Source organism: Rattus norvegicus, chromosome 5, assembly GCF_036323735.1.
Source record: "Rattus norvegicus strain BN/NHsdMcwi chromosome 5, GRCr8, whole genome shotgun sequence".
In the NCBI taxonomy this organism is placed as follows: Eukaryota; Metazoa; Chordata; class Mammalia; order Rodentia; family Muridae; genus Rattus; species Rattus norvegicus.
The window spans coordinates 135,399,853-135,425,000 of record NC_086023.1 but is presented as its reverse complement, the minus strand read 5'-3'; the positions used below and the strand labels follow the sequence as shown (position 1 = coordinate 135,425,000).

The 25,148-nt window shown below is 44.2% G+C and overlaps 3 protein-coding genes across 24 annotated transcripts in view; 1 reads left to right on the top strand and 2 right to left on the bottom strand.

Moving 5' to 3' along the window:
• Tesk2 (testis associated actin remodelling kinase 2) overlaps nucleotides 1-9,649 on the bottom strand; it is a 91,875-nt gene extending 82,226 nt beyond the window's left edge. For 2 of the 4 annotated variants that reach the window (XM_039109209.2, XM_063287111.1), the window contains exon 1: nucleotides 3,044-3,389. The gene's annotated coding sequence lies outside the window, so the exon portion shown is untranslated. 4 annotated transcript variants of the gene reach the window in all.
• Nucleotides 9,427-16,020, bottom strand: Ccdc163 (coiled-coil domain containing 163). Of its 18 annotated transcripts, none has more exons than XM_063287414.1 (11): nucleotides 15,951-16,020; nucleotides 14,986-15,600; nucleotides 14,792-14,822; nucleotides 13,806-13,990; nucleotides 13,619-13,700; nucleotides 13,160-13,343; nucleotides 12,403-12,470; nucleotides 11,664-11,731; nucleotides 11,263-11,366; nucleotides 10,370-10,503; nucleotides 9,427-9,686 (listed from the first exon to the last, which is right to left on the bottom strand). In XM_063287414.1, exons 2-11 carry the CDS (start codon nucleotides 15,061-15,063, stop codon nucleotides 9,580-9,582), a joined length of 1,041 nt encoding a protein of 346 aa, XP_063143484.1. In that variant the 5' UTR covers nucleotides 15,064-15,600; nucleotides 15,951-16,020; the 3' UTR covers nucleotides 9,427-9,579. The 18 variants fall into 18 exon arrangements, with proteins under 18 accessions (XP_063143484.1, XP_063143485.1, XP_063143486.1 ...); XM_063287415.1 differs by lacking the exon at nucleotides 15,951-16,020 and having other exon boundaries at nucleotides 13,806-13,943; nucleotides 14,792-14,825; nucleotides 14,986-15,230; nucleotides 15,434-15,572; XM_063287416.1 differs by lacking the exon at nucleotides 15,951-16,020 and having other exon boundaries at nucleotides 10,370-10,431; nucleotides 13,806-13,943; nucleotides 14,792-14,825; nucleotides 14,986-15,230; nucleotides 15,434-15,572.
• Mmachc (metabolism of cobalamin associated C) lies at nucleotides 15,716-21,907 on the top strand. Of its 2 annotated transcripts, none has more exons than XM_039109993.2 (4): nucleotides 15,716-15,851; nucleotides 17,846-18,040; nucleotides 18,957-19,109; nucleotides 20,735-21,907. In XM_039109993.2, the coding sequence occupies exons 1-4, from the start codon at nucleotides 15,771-15,773 to the stop codon at nucleotides 20,744-20,746; spliced, it is 441 nt and encodes a 146-aa protein (XP_038965921.1). In that variant the 5' UTR covers nucleotides 15,716-15,770; the 3' UTR covers nucleotides 20,747-21,907. The 2 variants fall into 2 exon arrangements, with proteins under 2 accessions (XP_038965921.1, NP_001101432.1); NM_001107962.1 differs by having other exon boundaries at nucleotides 15,766-15,851; nucleotides 20,634-21,902.
• Nucleotides 21,908-25,148: the final 3,241 nt, after the last annotated feature.

Sequence of the window (25,148 nt, the reverse complement as noted above, 5' to 3'; positions counted from 1 at the left end):
CATTCGTATTTCTGAGCAAAATAAAGTGTGTGATATCAACAATGCATTTATAACCACTTTAATATAGGGAGGAGAATATTTTAAAAATGAGCCCCCTTTCTACTCTCAATAAACGAGGGAACAATTTTCTTCTTATAATTAACTAAAACTGAAAGTAGAAAGCATCATTTGCAGTGTCTGAGAGCAGATTATTAGCCTCCTAGCATGTACAAGTGTAAACCAGAATTAAGACCTTCATATGCCAAACCACGAGGATGGTGTTTGAGGAACCATCCTGAACATTTATCTCTATAAAAGAATAACATATCATACATTGAAATCACCCAGATGTCTGAGAACCTCACTGTTAATTTAAACACAAACCTCTCTATCACTGAATACTAGTTTCTAACATGTGGGTTCCTCCTCGTTGATGATAGGCCCCACCTATAATATCTCCTGCCTTCCATCTCCTACTATCATATTGAGTAATTATGACATCCATACAGATGACAGAGTCAACACAGCCCTTACCGCTGTTGAACTATTTTAATAACCTACAACTCCACTTCCCTTTGACAACACTGAGACAGTCAGTTACACCTTTTTTTCTTCCTTGGCCTTGAAAGAACTCTTCTTACAAAATCCAGTCTTCCATCACAGTTCTGATTATCTCCTCATTCTACAAGTACTTTTTAAAGTTGTTGTTTATTTTATACACATGAGTGTCTTGCCTATATGTCTGTGCATTGTGTGTATGCACTGCCCAAGGAAGCTAGAACAGGGTGTTGGCTCCCGCAGAACTGGAGTTACACATAGTTGTATACAGTCACTGGGACCTGCATCTGTGTCCTCTAGAAGAACGGCTAGTGCTCTTAAAAGCTAAGCCACCTCTCTTCAACCCCAGACTTTACTTCTTATAACTTCTAATTCACACTGTGCATCATCACAGATCCACACTATTATTAGCAGTCTGTAAAGTGGCTCCCCTTTCATAGTTCTGTTTTCAAATTCCAGTTTTGGATCAACCCAATCTTTTGGGATGTTTTGTTTTTTGTCTTCCTGTTCTTAGGATGTTGAAGAAAATGTAGAATCTGGTGGTGGCACACCCTTTCAATTCCAGCAGAGGCAAGTGGATCTGAATATAAAAAGGAAGGAAGGTAGGCAGGTAGGTCCTTTATCCTTGGTGCTGGAGATGCTCAGTGGTTTAAAGCGCTTGCTTTTCTAGAGAACCTGGGTTCAAGTCCTAGCACCCACGTGGCAGTCACGACAATCTTCACCTCAGTCCCAGGAGTCTACTGCCCTTTTGTGACCTCTGGGCACCATCACACATGTGGTGCACAAATATACACACAGGCAAACACTTATACACCATACAGCATGACCTACATAGTGAGTTCCAAGTCAGTCAGGGCTACACCTTGAGATTCTGTCTGAAAACAAACCAACAGAAAAATCACACTCATCACATAGAATAAAAGTAAATCTAAAAAAAAAAAAAAAAAAAAAAAAAATCCCTGCTATTTCCCACTGATGATCCCTCCCATAATGGTCACGTCAGAAACTCAGCACAGTTCCTTCAACCTCCAGAGAAATCTGATTCATCTACAGATAGCTGATCACAATAAAAATAAGGCCAGTCTAGTGTGATAACATACATAATTCCAGGCTGGCCTGTACTACACAATCCTACCTGAAACAAACAAGCAGAAAGAGAAAGGAGAAAGGCATGTTACTCACTGCTGCCTTCCACTCACTCCTAAAACCATGCGCTGACCACAGTTTCACAACCACCAGATGATCAAAACTGCCTTGGAAAGAAAATAAGTCACCTCCTAATGGCCAAACACACTGGCTTTGCACTCCTCTTCTACTTGTCCTCTGAGGCGCCTGGGTACCCCCTCCCTTCTGGAGACTGCCTTCCTTTGGCTTCAGTAATACTGCCATTCTGCTCTAGCTAGCTCTTCAGTGTCTGTTGTCCTCAGCAATGCTGCCTCTGTCTACAGCCCGATTCTCAGCTTTCTGGAGTACTACCAAGAGGTACTAAGGTTTCAAGTATTCCTATATAATTCCAATTTATGTCTTTAGAGCTTAACTTTCTCAAGTTTTATGACCAATTTTCCACCTCTATTTGAAAAATTCAGATTGAACTTGTCCACAACCAAACTTATCACTCTTCAAAATTGCGTCTTCACATTGTTTCCATTAACATCACCAAACCCGTATCATAAACCAATGAGAAATCCTTACTTAGAAAAGCAGAAAACAACAAACCCTCCAAATTCTATTTTGAAAGTTCTTGGAATTTCATGCCATTCTCTTCATTTTCCTACAACTATTCCAGTCCATTCATCCTCTCTAGCCCACAGAAGCACAATAGTTTCCTGCCTACCTGGGCCTTCTGCTCTCCGGTTCTACTTTCAATCTTTCTTTCCCATTTTCCAGAGATAATCCTTATCAAGCTCCTGCTTACAACCTTCAATGGCTCCGTGTGCCTACAAATAATGTCCAAATTCTTTAACAAGTTTTTCTCAGAGGTATAAATTGAAGTTTTTCAATTCGAGTAATCTGGATTTTATTTCCAGCTAAATCCGAATCGTAGTTTAGATAAGTCTTCAAAAGGAAGGGCAAAAAACTAAATAAATAAAAAGGAGAAGTCTCTTAGGATAGGAGTCAGGGTGGTTAGGAGAGATGAGCACGTTTCGGAGGGAATCCAGATCTCGGGGAGACGTGGGTACTGAGACCAGTGAGGCACACTCAGAAGGGGAGCGGAACATGAAGGATTCCACAACTTCACAAGTGAGGAAGGTCAGACGCAACCTCAACTCGAGTATAACTTCCAGTAAGTTCTCGGCCTCTGAGACGAGGTGGGGACTGTCCCGGGACCATGAGGGAAGTGAGAAGGGAAAGGAAAGAAGGAGAGGGGCGAGAGACAGTCCCCTGACTCTTTGAGAATCTCAAGTAAGGCACCGGATTGTCCAGTGCTCAGCGACCCGTGAGCCAAGGCTGAGCGCGCGGCAGGGATGCCGAGCTGCGGTCCTCTGGCACTCTCTCCCAATGTTACCTGAGGCACAACTGAGCGGCGGAGGGGGCGTCTGCGCCGGCCGGAGGGCAAGGGAGGCAGCGGCCCAGAGCGAGCATAGCAGCTCCCGGTCGTGGCTGTCTAGCCTGCGGAGGAGACCGGGGTCCCTCGCGCAGAAGTCGGCGATTGCTTAGGGCCAGGAGCGGCGCAGGAGCAGGAGGCTACTGCCATGGCCTTGCCGTCTGGGCTGCTTTCCCCCGCCTGCTCGGCGGGGCCCGGAGGCGGATCACCGCAGGGACTGAGAAGGCAGCTGGAAACTCTCGGCTCCCTGCCGGTGAGTGTCTGAAACGCCTGGGGGCAGGGGACTGGGGGCGGGGCCCTGTGAGCTCCGCCCCCTCCCCAGGCCTCCGTCAGAGTAGCCAATCAATCGTCAATCTTTGACAAACGAGCTAGTAGAGTTACCCAATTAACGTTAGGAATACCACGTGGTACGAGGGTGGGCACAATGGGCGTCCAGAAAAGCCAATCAGCAACGCTCCGCGCCAACTCTTATAAGATGAAGGGAACCAATAGGAAGGGAGTGGAGGTAAAAACAGAAGGCACAGTGTGTTGAAAAAGCGGAACCTAGAGCAGAGAATTCACCTTGTCGGGGAAAACCTAGTCTCCGAGGGCAGGACACGGAGAGACCAATCAAAACCCCCAAACAGAAGCGATTGGTAATTAATTAAGCTAATTAAACAAGCACTAGACTGGCGCCGCTTTTGAATAAGATGTTCTGCAGGGGGCTGGAGAGATGGCTCAGTGGTTAAGAGTATTGACTGTTCTTCTAGAGGTCCGGAGTTCAAATCCCAGCAACCACATGGTGGCTCACAATCTGCTGTAACACGATCCTATGCCCTGTTCTGACAGCTACAGTGTACTTACATATAATAAATAAACCTTTAAAAAAAAAAAAAAGGTGTTCGGCAGGATTGAATGCAGTGTCCTGCAGGATCGCAGTATACTGACAAGCAAAAATTAGCACATAATTCCTAGCGACTCGAGATAGAGCAATAAGGATAATATATATGAAACGCCAAAGGAAGAGATTGAATTCAGAGAAGGTTTAGAGTATTGGTATAACCAGCTAGGTTGACAAGGAGAATTATGAAAGATCTTCGAAGGGAATAAGTACTATCCAACTGTTCATCAGGTATAGATTTCCTCACGCTTTCCGTACCCATGGATCTTAAGGGTTCATAATCTTATAGCTGAGGGCTGGGGATTTAGCTCAGTGGTAGAACGCTTACCTAGGAAGCGCAAGGCCCTGGGTTCGGTCCCCAGCTCCGAAAAAACAAAACAAAACAAAACAAAACAAAACAAAACAAAACAAAACAATCTTATAGCTGAGCAGACTGCAATACAAGAATAAGAGCAGATAGATACAGCCTTATTATTCCAAAAGGTTTAGGGATCTCCCTTCAGAAGTCTTTAGTATGTGGGACATAAATAATTAAAATAAGATTAGGGGCAGAAAGCAATGATAGAGTATGTACCATGTGGTCCAGGGTTCAATCCCCAGCACTGACAATAATAACGGAATGAAGGTGGTCCTGCTGGCAACTGAATTTAAGAAAATGTATAGTAGGAAATAAAATTAGAAGAGGTTGAACATGAGTGGAGTTTAATAAAATTATCTTTTTGTTTTAAATGCTGTGTGATTTGTCCTTGAACAGAAGCATAACTTAAATAGGGAATTGGTTAAGGAAAAGTAATTAATAGCACAGAATCTCTGAAGGCACTTAACTCCAGCCCACTTCTCTTGGCCTGTTCAGAATCATTCAGACATAAATTATGTGCTGCCACCTGGTGGCAGTTCAGGTGCTATGTGTCCACCTTGTCCTCCAACACTTCTATTGAAAGACTTAGCACCCTTGCAAGTGTGTGTCTCCCACAGAGCTTGATTCAAACAGTTGATAAATACAACTGGCAGCAATCAGGGCTAAACAATGCCACCGTGACACATGAACCATCTGCCCAGTTTTCACAAAGAGAGGCTTGGTGGAAAAGCTTGTGTTAAAAGTGGGTCTAGGGGGCTGGAGAGATGTAAGAACACCTGACTGCTCTTCTAGAGGTCCTGAGTTCAATTCCCAGCAACCACATGGTGGCTCAGAACCATCTGTAATGGGATCTGATGCCCTCTTCTGGTGTTACTGAAGACAGCTACAGTGTACTTATATATATTAAATCTTTAAAAAAAAAAAAAAAAGTGGGTCTAAACAACAGTTTTTTTAAAATTTAGAGCTGGAGATGCAGTCCATTTGGCAGTGTTAGTATGCATGAAGCCCAGACTCCTATCAATCCACCATTCTGAAAGTGGAGACAGGATATCAGGAGTTCAAGATCATCTTCAACTACATATGGAGTCTAGGGCAGTCTGAGATACTTGATACCTGGCCTCAAAATAAAAATATAAAAAGGGGGAAAATAATACAGTGGGTATAAGTAGTTGCCATGCAAACATGAGGAAGAGTCTGGGGGGTGGGAGGCTGAGACCAACACCAGAGTTGTCTCCTACTCCCAACACCATAGCATGAATGCACACTCTCAGTCATGTACACAAGCAAGCCAGGTTTGGTAGTGCATACCTATAATTCCAACACCTGGGGGTGTCGAGAGGAGGGACAAGGCCATCTTTGGCTATAAAAAGAGTTTGAAACCAGCCTGGACAACACAGGATTGTCATATACACACCAAAATAAAACTGGGTCTGTATCACTTGGAATCCTGGCAATCAGGAGACTCAGGCAGGATTGAAACCAGTTTGAAGCCAATCTGAACTACACAGAGTTCTGAGCCAGTCTAGGTAAATATATAATACATAATAAATAAATATGAGGCTGGAAAGATGACTCAGCAGTTAAGAGCACTGACTGCTTTCCCAGTGGATCCTGGTTTGATTTCCAGCATATATATGCTAATTCTAGCTAACTCCAGTTCCAGAGGATCCAATGCTCTCATCTGGCCTCTGTAGGCACCAGGCAAGTACAGTGGTACCGACATACATGCAAGCAATAACAATAAATAAAACAAAAGCAAGAAACCTCTCCTTCCCTTCCCTCTCTCTCTCTCTCTCTGGCAAGGTATAATATACAGTCCTGACTGGTCTTGAACTCAGAGATCCACCTGCCTCTTCTTCCCTTCCCAAGAGCTGGGATTAAAGATGTGCACTCTCATACCCACTGAGAGACCCTACCTCTGGCCACCACATATTCATGGTGAGCATGATCAGGTGTAACTGCACACACACACACACACACACACACACGCAAATGAAAGAATGTGGGAGACATCCCTATAACTATTCAATGTCCAAGGCCCTCTCCCTATAACGTTGGCTATTAGTTGGGCCAGAGATTTAAATATACTGTTACTAAAAGTAGTTCCTGTTTTACTCCCTCATCCTTTTATTATTTTTATTTCAAATAACTGTCTTCTCTTGCCAGCCTGAATTAAGACTTGGAACCTTCCCATAAGCTGACTACACATCTTAGTTCTAGGCAAATGCATACAAAGACCTAATTGGTGGATGGATGGCACTATCTTTTGTCTACACTTACCACTGGAAGAGGCCTCATGAGGTCTCTGAAATGCGGCTGACTCTTAGGAAATCGTGAACCCTCTAGAACATAAAGACCAGGAAAGAAGAAAGTAAAGGTGCCCTCCGATGCCTAAGAAGATACACCTTTCAAACTGTTTAGTTCTCTTTCAACTTAACACAAGATATGGTTATCTAAGAAGTGAGAATCTTTATTCTAAGATTTGTTATATACATAATGTTTTGCCCACATGAATGCCTGCATGCCAGAAGAGGGCACAAGATGGTTATGAGCCACCATGTGGATATAGGGAATTGAACTTGGGACCTCTAAAAAAGCAGCCAATGGGGGTTGGGGATTTAGCTCAGTGGTAGAGCGCTTGCCTAGGAAGCGCAAGGCCCTGGGTTCGATCCCCAGCTCCAAAAAAAAGAACCAAAAAAAAAAAAAAAAAAGCAGCCAGTGCTTCTAAGTTCTAGAGTCATCTCTCCAGCCTGAAAAGTGAGCAAATCAACTGAGAAAACACCTCCATCCGATTGGTCAGTAGACAAGTCTATGGGGGCATCTTCTTGATTAATGATTGATGGAAGAGCCCAGTCCACTGTGGGAGGTGCCATCCCTAGGCAAGTGGTACTAGATTATATTTAAAAAGCCAGCTGACCAAGCCAGTTAGCTGCCTTCCTCCATGTCAGTTCCTGCCTCCAGGTCCCTGTCTTGACTTCTGTCAGGACTGAATGATGGATTATAAACTGTAAAACACACCTTTTCCTCCTCCAGTTGCTTTTAGTGTTTTGTCACAGCAATAGAAAAATAAGATAAGGGGGGCTAGAGAGATGGCTCAGCAGTTCCAGAGGTCCTGAGTTCAATTCTCAGCAACCACATGTCAGCTAATGGCCATCTGTAATTGGATTCAACACAGCAACAGTGTACTTACATATATAAAATAAATCTTTAAAGAGAGAGAAAGAGGGGGGGGTAGTAAGCTAAGGGCCAAAATGCTAGCCATAAGACATTTTTGGTTTTTTTGTCATTATTGTTGGTTTTGAGACAGGGATGTTTCACGCAGTCCAAGCTGGTCTCAAACTCCAGATCCTTCTGTCTCTACTTCACTAGTGCTAGGATTACAGTTATGTACCACAACATTTATTTATTTTTAATTATATCAGATAACTATGTGAAATATGCATAAGGTATTTTTAAAAAATGAAATTGAATAAAAATGGACCAGGGGTTAACATAGCACTTGTTTAGCATTTAATGAGGCCCTGGGGTCAGCAATCCCTGTCAGTACGAGGAAAAGGTGGTGGCAGCAAGCAAACAGTTGGGTGTGGCAGCACACGCCTATAATTTTAGAACCCAGGTTTTAGTAAGAGGATCAGAAAGTTCAAGGTCACTGTGGTGGTTTGAACGAGAAGGGCCCCCATAGGCTCATATGTTGAATGCTTGGTCTCTAATTACTTGCACTCTTTCAGAAGGATAGGAGGTATGGTCTTGTCGGAGGTGTCTCATTGGGTCATTAAAGTTTCAAAAGATCTGCCAGTCCCTGTGTACTCTCTGCCTCCTGTTTGTGGATGGGATGTGGATGTGGTCTCAGCTTCTGCTCCAGGGTCATGCCAGCCTGCCAGCTGTTGACACGCACCTTACATGACGGTGATGAGCTCCTAACTCTGTGAAGCTGCAAGCCTCAGGGAAACTCTTCCATGTCTGAGACGCCTTGGTCATGCATTTTATCACAGTATTAGAAAAGTGACTAAGTCAGTCGATCTCACTCAAAACCAATCTGTACGACATAGAATCCTGCCTTAAGGGCTGGAGAGATGGCTCAGCAGTTCCAGAGGTCCTGAGTTCAATTTCCAGCAACCACATGGTAGCTCACGACATCTGTAATGGGATCCAATGCCCTCTTCTGGTGTGTCTGAGGACAGCTATGGTGTACTCAACATACATAAAATGAATCTTTTAAAAAAAATTTCCTACCTCAAAAAATTAAAAAGGAGGCTGAAGAAATGGCCCAGTGGTTAGGAGCCCTTGCTACTACTTTTTGATGGCCAGTATCTACATAGCAACTCACAATCATGTATAACTCCAATTCAAGAGGATCTGATAACCCCTTCTGGCCCCTCAGGACACTACACACAAGTGGAGCATAGACATACATGCAGGCAGAATAAAGTAATTTTTTTTACTTTTTTACATCACTCACATAAAGTAATGAAATAATATTTAAAAATAAAAATAGTATAATTTGAAGCATGGAACTCTTTATTTCCTCTTGAAGGTTATAGCAAAAAAACACTTTCTGGCTGAGGGTAACAGCACGCACCTTTGATCCCAGGACTAGGGAGGCGGAGGCAGGAGAACCTCTGAGAGTTCAAGGAGAACCTGTTTCAGGACAGCCAGGGCTACATAAAGAGATTCTTTCTCAAAATAAGTAAATAGAGATTTTCGTTCTGTTGGTGTTTGTTTGTTTTGAAGATGACTTGATTTCAAAGAAACTGAACTGTAAACACACAGTTCATACAGACAGAGGGGCCACTGAGGGTGAGGCAGTATGGAAAAGGCTGGAGTGAGCCTCAGGAAGCAGTGTGACTGCCTACATTTAGTGCCCGCCAGAACAGCACACTCTCCTCTGCAATCTCAATCCTGCCTCAGCCCAACATCCTAACCCACTCTACACATCGAAGAGGAGAATTCAGTTCTGTCCAAGTTCACTGGAGCTCACAGTCAAAGCTGTAGCTATGAATGCCAGATTTCAGAGACAGAAGCCATAGGAACCAGTTAAGTAACAAGAAGGAAATGAATGGCTGAGCCTATCCCAGGTGGGTGAAGGTTTATAGAAAACACATCAGGGAGAACTAAGCCACTTTATTTTGAATTAGCTGGGGAGCAGGAATGGCTGGAGAGTGAGATGCCTCCGTAAAGAGGGCACGTACCAGAGGGGATGCAAAGGCGGCCTTGGAGAGAAGCTGCATCTCATTTTCTCACAAGCTCTTACAGGTCACTCTAGAAGATTCTGGGGCCATGAAGGAACAGGTCTTCTTGCCCAACATCCTGGGCATGGAACTGAGAGCTGCTGGGTTCCAGGTTAGAAAGGGAGTTGTTCTGGAGTTCTAAGACAAAGGAAGATGAAATTAAAAAGCAAAACAACATTAGCAAGACTGATATGCACAAAACTAGGGCCTGAACCTCCCTGGAAAACACACAGGCCTGGTTTTACATGCGCTGACTCTATGGTGGCTTCTGACTGTCTGTCTGCACCTGTCTCCCAGCTGCAATGAAATGATTTGAATGGAAATGTGGCAGCACATGTCCATAATCCTAGTACTCAGGAACTTGAAGCAGGAAGATTTTGAGTTCAAGACCAATTTGGCTACACAGAAAGCCTGAGCTACAAAACAAAACCTAGCGTTTAACTAAGTATTAAATAATAATTACTTTAGTTTCTCTTCAAGTCACATAAATCTTTTGCCTTTTACTAAACAAATATCAAATAATAAAATAGCTTTATGGGGCTGGAGAGATGGCTCAGTGGTTAAGAGGTCGTGAGTTCATATCCCAGCAACCACATGGTGGCTCACAACCATTTGTAATGGGATCCGATGCCCTTTTCTGGTGTGTCTGAAGACAGCTGCAGTGTACTCATATACATAAAATAAATAGATCTTAAACAAAGTAAAATAAAGTAACTTTACTCTTCCTGATATATTAACATAGGTAGATGGACTCACAAAGAAAAGACAATGCCAAACAATTAGCCAGCTGCATTCAGGCGTCATTGGGACTCTGTCCTTACCCCTATCTAGTTTCTTTAAAAGTTCCCAGCTACGGTCACAGTCTGGGAGACTGACTTCAGAGCTAGATGAAGAAAGAGACATGTCGAAGATGGTGGCCAGAGGCAGCTTAGACTGCCGGGCATGAACAGAGCTCCTAGAGAGAACAATCAGAGGCAGAGATGGTGATGGACCTAGGACCCTCTTCCAGCATAAAATGGTCTTCTATTCTGAAGCCAGGATTCCAGCCCACCCCCCTCCATTATTAATCAGACACATAAAGATATGTCACAACTCTGAATCAAATGAAGAATGCCTAACACTGGGCCCAGCGAGATTGCTCAGCTGATAAACATGCCTGCCACCAAGTCTAATAATTTGAGGTTGATCTTTGGAACCCATATGGAAGGAGAGAACTGAATCCTACTAGTTCTCTGACCTGTACATGCACTTCATGCTCCGTATGCCCTCAGATACACAGACTAATAGCACACACCTGTTGTTCAGTTGCAGGAAACAGGGACAGAGGCTGGTGAGCTTGAGGCCAATCTGGGCTACCCAGGGGAACCCATGTCAATAAAAATAGATAAATAAACAACTGAGCCTGGTAACATATACCTGCAAGACCTGCACTTGGGAGGTAGATCAAGAGGATCAGGAGTTCAAGGACAGCCCAAGCTAAACGATCCAATGATGTTATGAATAAAAAGCAGATGCTCGGGGTTGGGGATTTAGCTCAGTGGTAGAGCGCTTGCCTAGCAAGCGCAAGGCCCTGGGTTCGGTCCCCAGCTCCGGAAAAAAAAGAAAAAAAAAAAGCAGATGCTCAGACTGGCCACCCCAACCAATCCTGACCAAACTTTGCTTGACCAATGTGACACAAATCCCCTCTACTGGCACAGCACACACAAATTCTCACCTGAGGAGATAGGGCTCTTCCTTCTGGGCATCATGGGCCTCTGTCCTGGTAACCTCCAAGGTATGAACCTTGCCCATCTGGCCACTCTGTAGGTGTTCCAACGTCTGCCAGACCATGGTGCAGAGGGAGGACTAAATCTCTCTCTTTCCAAGGGAAACTCCCTCCCATAGCTCCCCTCCTGGACACATGAGAATCTACATGTGGGCAAGGACAGTGAACCATGCTTACTGCAAAGAGACTGGGAAAACTGCTTTGGAGAGATGTGGAATCAGCGTGGGAAATAATGAAAGAGAGAGATGGGGTGGGAGAAGATATCCAGGCCCTTTCTGCCGAGCAAGATGGACAGCAAGGATGGGGACTCTAGGAAGAACTATGTGGAGACTGATCTAACCCTGTCCTACCTTCCAGCTGCGGGCCTGAACCTGGCGCCCTTCAGCCATCTGTTCCAGTAACAACTCCTGATGTTGGCCTGAAAATGAAACAGAATATTAGGAGACCATTCTCCAGCTTCACTCCTTCTTCTTCACTGCCTTGTGACCAGACTGGTGGCAGAAACTTAAACACGTTCTGGCCCAGCTGCTGGAAAGATTCCAAGCTGATGGGAAAGACTGAATGACATAAGAAACAAAGAGCAAAGAGCACAGTAAAAAGCCCCGTGCATTTGATACTCAACATCACACAATATTTAAATCATACAATATACAAATAATAGTAACAATAATAATAATAATATCAATAATAATTTTCCTGGAGTGGTGCCACATACCTTTATCCCAGCACTTGGGAGGCAAAGACAATGAGTCTCTGTGAGTCCAAGATCTGTCTGGTCCACACAGTAAGGCCCAGGACAGCCAGGGCTATGTAGAGCCCCTGTCTCAAAAAGGGAAGGGTTCATTCCCAGCACCCACATGGCAGCTCACAACTGTCTTTAACTCCAGTTCCAGGGGATCTGGCACTCTGCCAAGGCTGTACACACGGGCAGAACACCAATGTACATGAAATAAAAATAAACTTTAAAAAATGATGAAAATAATATGCCAGACTTTTCAATAGCTCACACAGTCAGGAGTAAGGTCACTAACTGAACAAGAACATAGTCCAAAAACAGGGGCAAGAAAATCCCCTCAACCTTTTACTCACTCAGCTGGTCTCGAAGCAACTTCAGCTCCTCCCGAAGAATCTCTGACTCTTCCCACAAAAGTTGGTGCCTACAGGAGAGACAGCAGTGCCATTCTAGAATCAAACACCAAACCCAGAATGGCTGGAGATTACAGCTCAGTGATAAGGGTGTCTACCTTGTAGGTACTGGACCCAGAGTTCAATATCCAACATCACAGAGAAACGAAACAAAGTGAGAAAGCCAAACATCTTTTTTTTTTCTTTTTTTTTTTTTTCGGAGCTGGGGACCGAACCCAGGGCCTTGCACTTGCTAGGCAAGCGCTCTACCACTGAGCTAAATCCCCAACCCCGAAGCCAAACATCTTATGCTAAGAGCTCAGAAGCCTCAAAAGAGGAAGCCTTGGGGCTAGGAAGATGGCTCGATGGTTATGAGAACTCATTGCTCTTAAAGAGAACTTTGATTCCTAGCATCTACATGGTGGCTCAAAATCATCTTTAACTCCAATTCAAGGGGATTCAACAGGCATGTGGTATACATACATATGTAGGTAAACAGTCATACACATAAATACTTTTTTGTGTCCTTTCTGTTTTCTGAGAAAAGATCTCTCTTTGTAGCCCTGTTGGCCTATAGCTAATATGTAGAGCAGGCTAGTCTCAAACTCAGAAGCCTGCCATCCTCTGCCTCCCAAGCACTGGAACTAAAACCGTTTGCCACCAGGAAGGACACCTTAAATAAACAAACAAACAAAAGGGTGAAGTCTTGCCCATCACTTACTCGTTCTGCAGCTCTTGGTGAAAGCCACTGGCAGTGCTGAACTTTCCTGGTCTTGTTCTCATTTGGGTTTGGACTAGCTCCTGAACCTGACTCCGAAGGCCTTGCAGTTCTTTTCTCAATCCTTCCAGGCGTTGCTCCAGGAGGGCTCTCCCTTTTGGACCCTCCTGCAGCAGTTTTAGTGATGCTGCAGTGGTTAAAGTAAAGGCCAGCTGCTCTAAGAGATTCACAGGAGAGCCCAAACAGCCGCATTAGCACATATACAAAGCTATGTGGGGCTGGAGAGAAGCTCACTCACTCACTAAAAGGCTAAGTAAGCCTCACAACGAAAAGCTATATGTAGATCAGTGGTAGAGCACAGTTCACTCAGCATGTGCAAAACTCTTGGTTTCAATTTTTTTTTTTTGGTTTCAATTTTAAAACTGTGTGTGCTGTACATAAAGAAAAGAATTGGCCCAGTACCTTCTAGAGCACTGATCTTGAACATCTGCTGCTCCCGATCCTTCAACAGGCTCTGCACAGAATGCCTTAGTGCCTCAGTCACCTACCCAAGCAGAGAAAAAACAAGACATTCCTTTCTAAGTCATTTTCCCAACTGCTAATATTATCATTTCACATTATCACCATGTGCAAACCCCTAATTCCTCACCTGAGTCTGAGTCTGAAGCTGGGAGCGGAGTTTAGTAACTTCATCCCAGAGAGAGGAGCTGTGGGCTTCAGTACAGCTCAGACTCTCACCAAGAATGGGAGTCTTTAGAGCCCAAGGCTGTTGAGCTTGGGCCCCTGGCTGAGGAGGCAAGTGATGAGGGGAAATCCAGGTGTCAGCCAGGTCCCCTATTGAGGGAATAGGGAAGGGACAAGAGCAGGGTCTGTCTGTTTAAGAAATCAGAATTCCTGAAGGTGTCTATAGAGCATCGCATGGTGAGTAGGCCTTTGTTGCTCTAGAGAATCCTTGCTGCCTTTGGTCCAATCCCAGAAGCAGCCTCTGCTAGGCTAGTCCTGCCCCAGTTAGTGCTCTTGGGGTACCAGAGACCTGGCCCCGCCCTGACTGTTCTAGGCTGACAGTGTCCTACTTCCCTGGACTTGTATCACCTTAAGTAGCATCTTCCTACTCTCCTGTATCCTTGTCTGGGAAACTTGCTTCCTAGCACCAGCCCTTCCTTGATGTGTGTTTTCCTTTCACTTCTCTTTCCTACAGGAGTGGGATGGACATCGGGTCCACAGGACAGTAAGCTGCCACTGATCTTCATGACAGCCCCCTTTTTATTTTGTTTTGAGACAAGATCTCACTGAATTATCCTTACTGGCCTTAAAACTTGGGATCCTCATGCCTTAGACTCCAGCATTTCAAGTATAAACTGCTGTGCCCAGGGCATTTTGGTGAACCACCCCTGTAAGACCGAGCTCTGGAGATGGGGGTCAAGCACCCAGTTTTGAGTTATTAATGCCTAACCTCTCCCATGTGTGACACATTATCCGCCTAATAAATTTGTGTGGAAAGATAAAAAAAAAAAAAATCAGAATTCCAGAAATGAAGTAGCTGGAATTTTTACACAACTGTGAGTGGTACAGGCAGATACTGAAAGAAAGAAGGCTTTGAGAAGAGAAAGGGCTGGGAGAAAGGACACTACTTACCTGTAGAGGAAACTCGAAGAGGATACAAACTCTGCTACAAAAAAAAAAAAAAAAAAAAAAAAAAAAGCAAGAAAACAGTTCCAGAAGCCAGTGAGCTCTCAGTGCCCTTTAACCTGCACCCTAGCCTAGCCTCCCAATGGGGGATTCGAGGGGGATCCCAGGGGTCGGGAAGGGAGTTTCCTGTGCCTCCTTACCTTAATTCGGGCCATATTTTCATCAGTTGAACTGAGAACTGCTTGAAGCTGATCAGACCAGCTAGAGCTCCTGCTCATCCTGGAGCACTTGAAATTGCGTCCGTGACTTCTCCTGTTCTTGCTCTCCCAGACCGAAATACCCGCGGAACAGCCCAGGACAAGCCACAGAGTTAGATGGAAATGAGGAAAGCGGGAATATACTAGGGCTCCAGATACAGTACGATACCAATACTGCGAATCTAGAACTACGGAACGGAGTACTTGGAAAGCAGATAAAACAACAAGAACAACAAAACAACAAACCTAGATTATACACAGATACAGAGTGTAGAATGAACCGAATTTTGGTTGAGACATCCACAAATCAAGGACGGTATCACCACTAAATCAGTGACAAGTGCCGCTCAAGAGTTCAAACTCTGGTAGGCGGAGAATGAGATTTACGAACCGGTGCCGCAGCGCCACCCGGGAAACTGAGTCCACTTCTTGCAGAGACCACAGGCAACAGAGGGCGGAAATACGTTTCCCTGGAAATACGTGCCCTGTGCATTCACGCTCACACCTCCCGTGAAGCTTGTCGGGACACGGAGTCTTCCAGACTATGTTATGTTTGGGCTACAAGGACAAAAATGAACTACATGTACCAAGATGCATCGTTCCGAGTCAACTGAGTCCGTTACTATTCCTTTACTTCCTGGGACATGTAGTCCAGTCCTGCTGGCATATAGGCCCAAAGTTAACTATGGGACTACATTTCCCAGCAAGCTCAGCGTTCAGCGTGCGCTATGGAGCCGCGTGTCGCAGAGCTGAAGCAGAAGATTGAGGGCACCTTGTGTCCTTTTGGCTTCGAGGTTTACCCCTTCCAGGTTGGTTTGTCTTCCCTGTAGTCTTAGGGTGACCTCTATAATTGGCCTTGGTGCCAAAAGCGTGAGATCCGGTGAGCCCTTCTGATCCCATCGACCTACCGCAGCCATCTGACGACCAGGTCTCCAGGTCGTTGTGTGAAATGGGGCTTGATTAAAAAGGTGGAGAAACACTTGTTTGCTCTTTTACGTCTTTATGATGTCAAACAAATGAATGGGATACAGCCCACGATTCCCTAACCTGTCATCATCATAATTTACCAGAAAAAAATGTCTCCCGGTGGGGCCGGGATCACCGGATTCTTACAAAGGAATTAGAAAAGGTCAAAACTTGGAAGATGTGACTGTGTATTAGATCAGATGAAGAGAAATGGTATCCCGGATGTTGAACAAGATACAATTGGCTAGTTTGTTTGGTCAGCCAACAGAAGGCTAATTCATAGTGTTGCTTGCCATCAATACAGGACTGAGCACAGAAATTCCTCACACTCGCCTGGTACAGAAGTCTCTGTAACCCTCAGTCCCTCTCCACCCCACCCAGTCCCGCCCTATTTCACACTTTCCTCCCACAGTGCTGAGTGAACAAATTATGTTTAAGACACAAACCTAAACAAAAATCAGCCTGAGTCCTTGGCCTGTCGTAAGATTCCTATTCCATTGAGCTTTCCACCGAAAGACTAGGAAGAAGATAATGTAGAGAAGTTATGTCTAGTTTGAAAACAGTTTCAAGAGGATAAAGTTGAACTGCTGGAGGATATAGCCTAGTAACAGAAATCTTGACCACCATGCTTGAGGTCTTTGGTTCAATCCCCAGTAATGAGAAAAAAACAATTGAGAACTAGGACTATACAACTCAGTGATAGATGTTTATCTATCTATCCATCTATCAGAAGTGTCTGGCAGAGGGATAGACAGGTAGCTAGCTAGAGTGCCAGCTTAGCAATTGTAAATCTTAAACACCAGCACAAAAACAGAAATGTCTATAAAAAGATGGATTGAAAGAAGGGGAGGACTATGTACATTCTAGAGTGAGAGTTTGGAGGCCGTGATGGAAGGCAGGTGTATGGGAAAGAGCAAGAGTGCCTATGTGAGTGCTAGGCGAGGTGGCAGAAGTCTTTGACCCCAACACTCAGGAGGCAGAGTCTTCCAGACCAGCCTGACCTACATATCAAGCTCCAGGTCAGCCAGAGGTATATAGTGAGACCCTGTCTTAAAATTGTGTGTGTGTCTGTGTGTGTCAAGTCTCGGGAGATAGGAGCTACTATACTGAACAGAGTTAGCCCTACCTCTATCATAAGGTCTTGCTACCCAGCTTTCCAGTCCTGCATCCAACAGCCACCATGAATTTCACCTGAATCTTCCAAACACGTTTTGTTTTGTTCTTTAGCCCACCAACCTATCTTAGATCCCAGAACACTTCTCTCATGGGGATTATTGCAATCTCCTTGCTGCCATCTTGGCTCCAATCCATTTTCTACACTGCAACCAGATCTTTCTACATATTGGGTCACTTTTAAGTGTTAAATGACTCCTCATTTTCACCAAGTTGAAGTCATAGGTTTTTTGGGGTTTTTTTTGCTTTTTGCTTTTTTTTTTTTCCCCCGGAGCTGGGGACCGAACCCAGGGCCTTGCGCTTGCTAGGCAAGCGCTCTACCACTGAGCTAAATCCCCAATGGAGCCATAGGTTTTAAGTTGATGTGTAATGACAGGCACAACCTCACTCCTACTAATCTCTCAAGCCTTCCCCTTCACTTCCACCAAACTAGACAATCTGCTCTTTTCAAATGTGCTTAGTGTATCTCTCTCTCTCTCTCTCTCTCTCTCTCTCTCCCTCTCTCTCCCTCTCTCTCCCTCTCTCTTTTCTTTTCTTTTCTCTTCTTTTCTTTTCCCAAAAAGACAGGGTTTCTCTGTGTAGCCCTGGCTGTCCTGGAACTTGCTCTGTAAACCAGACTGGCCTCAAACTCAGAGATCCAACTGCCTGACTGTTTGTGTTCCAGGTGGCGTGGTACAATGAACTCCTGCCTCCAGCCTTCCACTTGCCCTTCCCAGGACCTACCCTGGCCTTCGTGGTACTCAGCACGCCTGCTATGTTTGACAGAGCCCTCAAACCCTTCTTGAAGAGCTGCCACCTCCAAACACTGAGAGACCCTGTGGATCAATGTGTGTCCTACCACCTGAAGAGTGTTACAGAAGTAAGGTGGAACTTTCCTTCAACTCCCAAACCCACATCCGCTTCTATGTTGATTAAGCTCAGGGCACGATCCAGCCTTAGGGCTAGGAGCCGTGACATTCTGCAACTTCTTCGTATTCTGCCTTCTCACACCCAGGTTTTACCCTTTCCTTTAGCAGACTCCCCATCTGGAATCTGGGCGACTGTAGTAATGGACAGCTAAAGGACCCTCTGGCTAGTCTTAATCTCCAATTAGAACATTAGTAAATCTTCTAAGTTCTGTGCTGTCTATGGAGCCTTTTGAAGATAGAAGAGTGTTTCCCAGCCTGTACTTATTCATATACACATAAATTTTTCTATATAGATTCTAGGTCTTCCCACTCTAGAATTGCCACACAAGGCTTAATAACTCCTATAATGGAGGCTTCTGAGCAAGGCCTTCCGAGGAGGCAGAGGAACTTTAAATCCCTTTACTTTGTAGCTCCTTAGGTTAAAGTTATGTTTTCTCTTCACCTAGGCTTTTTTTTTTAAGGTTTATTCATTTATTTTATGTGCATTAGTACACTGTAGCTGTCTTCAGACACACCAGAAGAGGGCATCAGATCTCATTACAGATGATTGTGAGCCACTACGTGGTTGCTGGGAATTGAGCCAAGACCTCTGAAAGAGCAGTCAGTGCTCCTAACTACTGAGCCATCTCTTCAGCCCTCAAACAGGCTTTTAATGGTAAATTCCACCATTAGGGAGATAGAAACAGGAGAATCAGGAATTCATGATTATCTTTGGATACATATAGCAAGTTCAAGGTCATTCTGACTCTGTCTCTCTCACACTCACACACACACATGAAAACGGGAAGCATGTTAATATTTAACTTATGCCTTAGAACAAAGTCCTGACTCCCATCATGCTAACAAGAGCCCTGTATTCTGTTCCAGAAGTTTCCAGAATTGCATATAGAAGTCATTGCTGACTATGAGGTACACCCCAACCGGCGTCCTAAGATTCTAGCCCAAACAGCAGCCCACGTGGCAGGTGCTGCTTACTACTACCAACGACAAGATGTGGATGCTGACCCATGGGGGACCCAGGTTAGAGAATAAATGAATGAGGAGTGGGGACTAAGAGAAAAGATGGTACAGGTTCCTAAAGTATCCGAATAAGGTCCCACATCCCTTCACCATCCTTTAATGAAATTGATACATAACCCAGAACAAAGAATCTATGGTCCTGACTAATAGGCCACATACTTTTGCACCTTCACCTGAGGTCCTAACAGTTCAGGAAATCTGATCTTTTTTAGTGTTATAAAAATCTTTATTAGAGGGGCTGGAGAGATGGCTCAGTGGTTAAGAGCACTGACTGTTCTTCCAGAGGTCCTGAGTTCAATTCCCAGCAACCACATGGTAGTTCACAACCATCTGTAGTGGGATCTGATGCCCTCCCTCTTCTAGTGAATCTGAAGACAGTGACAGTGTACTCACATATATAAAACAAATTTTTTAAAGTCTTATTTAAAAAAAAAAAAAAATAGCTCAGTGTGGCAGCATATGCCTTTGATCCCTGCACCCAGGAAGCAGAGGTAGCAGATCTGAGTTTAAGGCCAACCTGGTGTATAGAGTGAGTTCCAGGACAGCCAGGGCTGTCTCAAAAGCAACCAAAACGAAAATAAATTTTACTTTGTGTGTTTGCCCCTTTGGAGGTCAGAGGACAATTGCAGAAGTCAGTTCTTTGCCTCCACCATGTGGGTCCTTGGGGGTGAAACGAAGTTGTCAGGCTTGGCCGTGGGCCCACTTGTGGAGCCATCTCACCAGCTTCCTGGTCAGTTTTTGAGACAAGGTCTCTTTACATCTCTGGCTGTCTTGGAACTCATTGAGCAGTTAGGCTGGTCTTGAACTCATAGAGAGAACCCCCCCCAACCCCCGCCTCTTCTGTACTGGGACTAAAGACTTGTAACCCCCAAGCCTGGCCTGATCTGTTCTTAAAACCTTGTGTTACAAGGGTGTCTCAGAAAGCCAAAGGCAGAGAGGTGATCAGGAGATGGATGGTGAAACTGGGAAGCCCTTTCCTCCTCCTTTAGAATGAGGTGATCAACAGGAGAACAGAAACAGTGAGACCGAGGGAAAGGCACTGGGGTACTGTGCACCACATAAGTATGGCAAGCTGAGTCTGATCTCTGGAACCCATGTAAAGCTGAAAGAGAACCAAACCCATGACATTGTCCTCTGACCCCATAGACAGGCACACTTGCATGGACACAATAATAGATTTAAAAATAGATATGGGACAGAGCCTTCTGCATGGAATCAGTGTGCACTGAGTGGGAAATAAAAGAACAAAAGTAGGGGCTGGAGATAGCTTAGAGATTAGGAACATTTGTTGCTTTTGTATGAACATGTTCAAATCCCAGCACTCACATGGCTGCTCAGAACCATCTGTGATTCAATTTACATCTGACACCCTCTCCTGTCCTCTGTGGGTACTGCTTGCATGCAGGCAAGACTCTCCTACCCATAAAAATAACTTGAGGGGGATAAAAAGCTTCCAATAATGATAGTTGAACCTAGTATCAAACTGACCTCTGGAACCCTGCTTTTTCTTTGCTCTCTCCCCAGCACATAGCAGGTGTGTGCATACACCCCCGATTTGGGGGCTGGTTTGCTATCCGAGGGGTAATGTTGTTGCCAGGGATTGAAGTGCCAAATTTGCTACCCAGAAAGCCCCCTGACTGTGTGCCTACAAGAGCTGCCCGCATCACTCTGCTTGAAGGCTTCAACTTCCACTGGCGGGACTGGACTTACCGGGATGCAGTGACTCCTGAAGAACGTTACTCGGAAGAACAGAAGATCTACTTTTCCACCCCACCTGCCCAACGCTTGGCCCTGTTAGGCTTAGCCCAACCCTCAGGACACCCTAGCACTACATCCGAGCATCCTCTTTCCTTGCTTACCAAGCCTCAGGATTCCAGGAGACTTCGAAGCTGGCTTAGTCCAAGTGTCTCACCACCTGCCTCCCCAGGTCCTTGATAACTTTCCCCTGTGGGTCCCACTCATGGTAGGATTTGGGTTTTGAAAAAGCACTTTTTTTGAGAAAAGGTTTCTCTATGTAGCCCTGGCTGTCCCAGAACTTTATAGACAGGCTGGCCTCAAGCTAACAGAGATCCATCTGCTTGTGTCTCCTCCAGGGTACTGAGACTTTTGCACCTTGAAAAGCCTTATTTTATTTTGGGTTATGATTTCCTGATAATATAGCACTTCAAAGAGAGTCAAGACTCAATTACAAAATACATAAACCATATGCCACGGCAGACTCAAAAGCAGCAATTAACTTCAAATATTAGACTCATACCCCTTACTATTCATGTACAGTACTCTTAAGGTACTATTTAAGAACCAGTGTTCTCACTGTTCCTAATGCTGCTACCCTTTAATACAGTCCCTCATGTTGTGACCCCAACCATAAAATTACTTTTATTGCTACTTCATAACTTATTTTTTAGTTATGAATTGTGATATAAATATTCCAACTGTCTTAGGGAGTCCAGTTAAAGGATTGTTAAATACTTGGGGGGGGGGTCATGACCCACAGGTTGAGAAACAGACTTAGCTCTTAGGGGTACCTACCATACAGAGCTATACTGAATTAATATGTAAGTAAACTACTTAGAAACTGCCTGACCTATAGTATGTTATTACCAAAGGCTTAAGGAATCTTATGCTCAAATAGATGTACTTTAAATTCTGTAATGTTGGGAGGCCATGATGGCATTGGATTGTCTACCCTAACCAAGAATCCATAAGAAACTTCTTGCTGACTTAACAGGATCAAAAAGGAATATTCTCTATATCATAACTAAAATACATGTCGAATACAATCCTAAAACCACCAACTTTGTTTGCCTGCTCTTTTGATTCCAAAGATAATAGTTTCCCAATTCTGATTTTTCAAGTTTCACTGCTGGGGTCTAGGGAGGTTGGTTGGTAAATTGTTTGCCATGTGTAGTATAAATTATACTGGTAAATTGTCTGTCATGTGTTGTTGAAAACCGACTCAGGGTTGGGGATTTAGCTCAGTGGTAGAGCGCTTGCCTAGCAAGCACAAGGCCCTGGGTTCGGTCCTTAGCTCCGGAAAAAAAAAGAAAAAGAAAACTGACTCAGAACAAGAGATAGACCCCCTGTCTCAGACTCACATGTTAATCTCAAATATCTTCCGACAGGAAAGCCCCCAACCCTGCAAAAGGGAGGAAGAGAAGCAAACTATGAAGGGTATTAAAAAAAAAAATTACACCCGGTTTGGAGAGATTTTTCAGAGGTTAAGAGCAAGCACTGGATATTCGTCCAAAGGTCCCAAGTTCAATTCCCAAGAATCACATGATAGCACATAACCATCTGTGTGACCTGGTGCCCTCTTCTGGCCTGCAGGCAGACCATATGTATATATAACATGTATACATACAGAATATATGTATACACAGTAAATCTTTTTTTAAAAATGCATCCTGAAAACAGGTAGATGTAACATTTCCAAGGTATTACTTATTCCATGGTATAAAAATGTAATGGGAAAAGGGAAAAAGAAGCCATAACCTCATTGTTCAAACACTTTACTGTGCCCTGCCCAGAACATTTAAATGTTCTATACTTTGGTTGCTGAGAACAAGGGGAGAAGACAATTATTGTTTATTGACCAGCAAACCTCAGTAAGCATCCAGTTCAGTAAGACTGTCTCATCTCACAACTGCCTCTCATTCCAGCTCTGAGCATTCTTTTGGCCTACACACAAAAGCAAAGTCTTATTATGTAGTCAAATCTGGCACTCATCTCTCGGATTAAAACACTTGTCAGGCTTGGACATTCCTTTTTCTTTCTAAATTATTCATATTCATGAGGAGAGGTGTATCACAGTGTGGATCAGAGAACTTATAAGTGTCACTTCTCTCCTTCCACCATGTGGCAAATGTCTTAATGTGCTTTGAATAGGCATAGCCCCCACACACTCATGTTTTTGAATGCTTGGCCGTAGGTGACTACACTATATTAGTTAAGTCTGGCCTTGTGCCTTGTTGGAGCAAACTGTTCCTGTGAGAACATGCTTTAGGTGTTCTATGCTCAAACTCCACCGCAGCGTGGCACGTTAAGTCTCCTGCTACAACTCACAGCTCCTTGGCCAGCTTGTCTTCCTGCACTCTGCCATGTTTCTCACTATAATGGACAAAACATCTGACTGTAAGTCAGCCCCAATTAAATATATTCCTTCTTTAAAGTTGCCATGGTCATGGTGTCTCTTAACAATAAAACTCTAAGGTACCCAATGTACTTCTTACAGGCCTAGTTCTATATTTTGTAGAGCAGACAGACACTGGGCATGTATACTAAGAAGCAAAAATTCTGTTTTCGTGCAACCCTCCCACACTATAAACAGCCCCAAGTAATTCTTACTCAGACTTGCTTGCAACCCAGCAAAAATGAACTGCAGCACAATGGCTAAAAGGGCCACTTAAAATGTAAAATAAAAATTGTTCTGTGTGGGTATGCGTACCTTCAGTTGATTCTAAGGAATCTTTTTGTTTCTTTAAAAACAGGGCTCCATGCCTCTCACAGGTGAACCCAGAATCCTTTTGCCTTCATTCAGTTATATAGTACTGAAATTACAGATGTGTATATTTATCATACCTTGTTTGTGGGGCATTGGGGTTATAACAAGGCTTTATGCACATTAAACATAATGGTTAACTTCTGTCAATCTCACATGAACACGATATTCATTCACTTAGAAAAGGAAACATCAACTGAAAAATTGCCTAGAATAGACTGGTCTATGGAACATTTACTGTTTGGTTGCTAATTGATTTAGAAGGACCCAGTCCAGTGCACATAGTACCTACCATTTCTAGGCACTGGCTGGTCAGGAACTGACCTGGCTGGCTGGGCAGATGCCAGAGCACAAGCCCCTTTCTATGGTTTCTGCTTCAGTTCCTAATACAAGTCCTATCCTGACTTTACCTCAGTGATGATTGTGACCAGGAAGTATAAGTCAGGTAAACTTTCTTCCAAGTCTATTTTAGTCACAAGGTAACACAGCAACAAGCAGCAAAGCAGAAGACCAGGCAAGCGCTCTACCAAAAGCTTTGTCTCCAGCCCTGAGGCACCTCTTAAACCTAACTTTTAAAGAAAAGCAGGGGCTATGGAGATAGTTCAATTGTAAAGCACTTGTGAGGAAGAATTTGGTCCATGAACTCCCCTCAAAAAAGCCAGGCAAAAGCTGGCAGTGGTGGCACACATCTTTAATCCCAGAAGGATTAAATAGGCAGGTAGATCTCCAAGTTAGAGGCCAGCCTGATCTAGAGTTCCATGACAGCCAGGGCTGTTACACAGAGAAAACCCTCCCTTAAAACAAAAAGCCAAGTATGCTTATAAAACTAACACTGGAAAAGCAGATCCTGAGAGCTTACTAGCCTCACCTACACATCAGGTTCCAGATCAGTGAGAGACACCATCTCAAAAGTAAGAGACTGGAGCCATGACTCAAAGGTTAGGGACACTGCTGCTCTTGTAGAAGACCAAGGTTCAAATCCTAGCACCCACATGGTGGGTCACAGGAATCCATGACAAATTCCAAGGCATCCAACAGTCAGGTAAATGGTACATATGCTGGGAAAACTTTTTTTTTTTTTTAAGATTTATTTATTTTATGTGAGTTCACTGTTGCTGTCTTTGTGCACACCAGAAGAGGGCATCAGATCCCATTACAGATGGTTGTGAGCCACCATGTGGTTGCTGGGAATTGAACTCAGGACCTCTAGGAAGAGGAATCAGTGCTCTAAACTGCTAGGCCATCTCTAAAGCCCCCTGGGAAAACATTTAAAAAACAAACAGGAGGCTGGGGATTTAGCTTAGTGGTAGAGCGCTTACCTAGGAAGCGCAAGGCCCTGGGTTCGGTCCCCAGCTCCGAAAGAACCAAAAAAAAAAAAAAAACAAAAACAAAAGGGGCTGGGAATTTAGCTCAGTGGTAGAGCGCTTACCTAGGAAGCGCAAGGCCCTGGGTTCGGTCCCCAGCTCCGAAAAAAAGAACCAAAAAAAAAAAAAAAACAAAAACAAAAACAAAAACAAAAAAAAAAAAACAAAAACAAA

Bases quoted from the DNA above. Each gene is read 5' to 3' on its own strand.
- Ccdc163 (XM_063287410.1), bottom strand. From the start codon at position 15,063: ATGAGCAGGAGCTCTAGCTGGTCTGATCAGCTTCAAGCAGTTCTCAGT. The intron at 14,826-14,985 runs GTAAGGAGGCAC...TTTTTTTTGTAG, and splicing joins AAAATATGGCCCGAATTAAG to CAGAGTTTGTATCCTCTTCG. The intron at 10,504-11,262 runs GTGAGAATTTGT...TGTTCTCTCTAG, and splicing joins GAAGAGCCCTATCTCCTCAG to GAGCTCTGTTCATGCCCGGC.
- Mmachc (NM_001107962.1), top strand. From the start codon at position 15,771: ATGGAGCCGCGTGTCGCAGAGCTGAAGCAGAAGATTGAGGGCACCTTG. The intron at 18,041-18,956 runs GTAAGGTGGAAC...ATTCTGTTCCAG, and splicing joins ACCTGAAGAGTGTTACAGAA to AAGTTTCCAGAATTGCATAT. The intron at 19,110-20,633 runs GTTAGAGAATAA...CTCTCTCCCCAG, and splicing joins CTGACCCATGGGGGACCCAG to CACATAGCAGGTGTGTGCAT.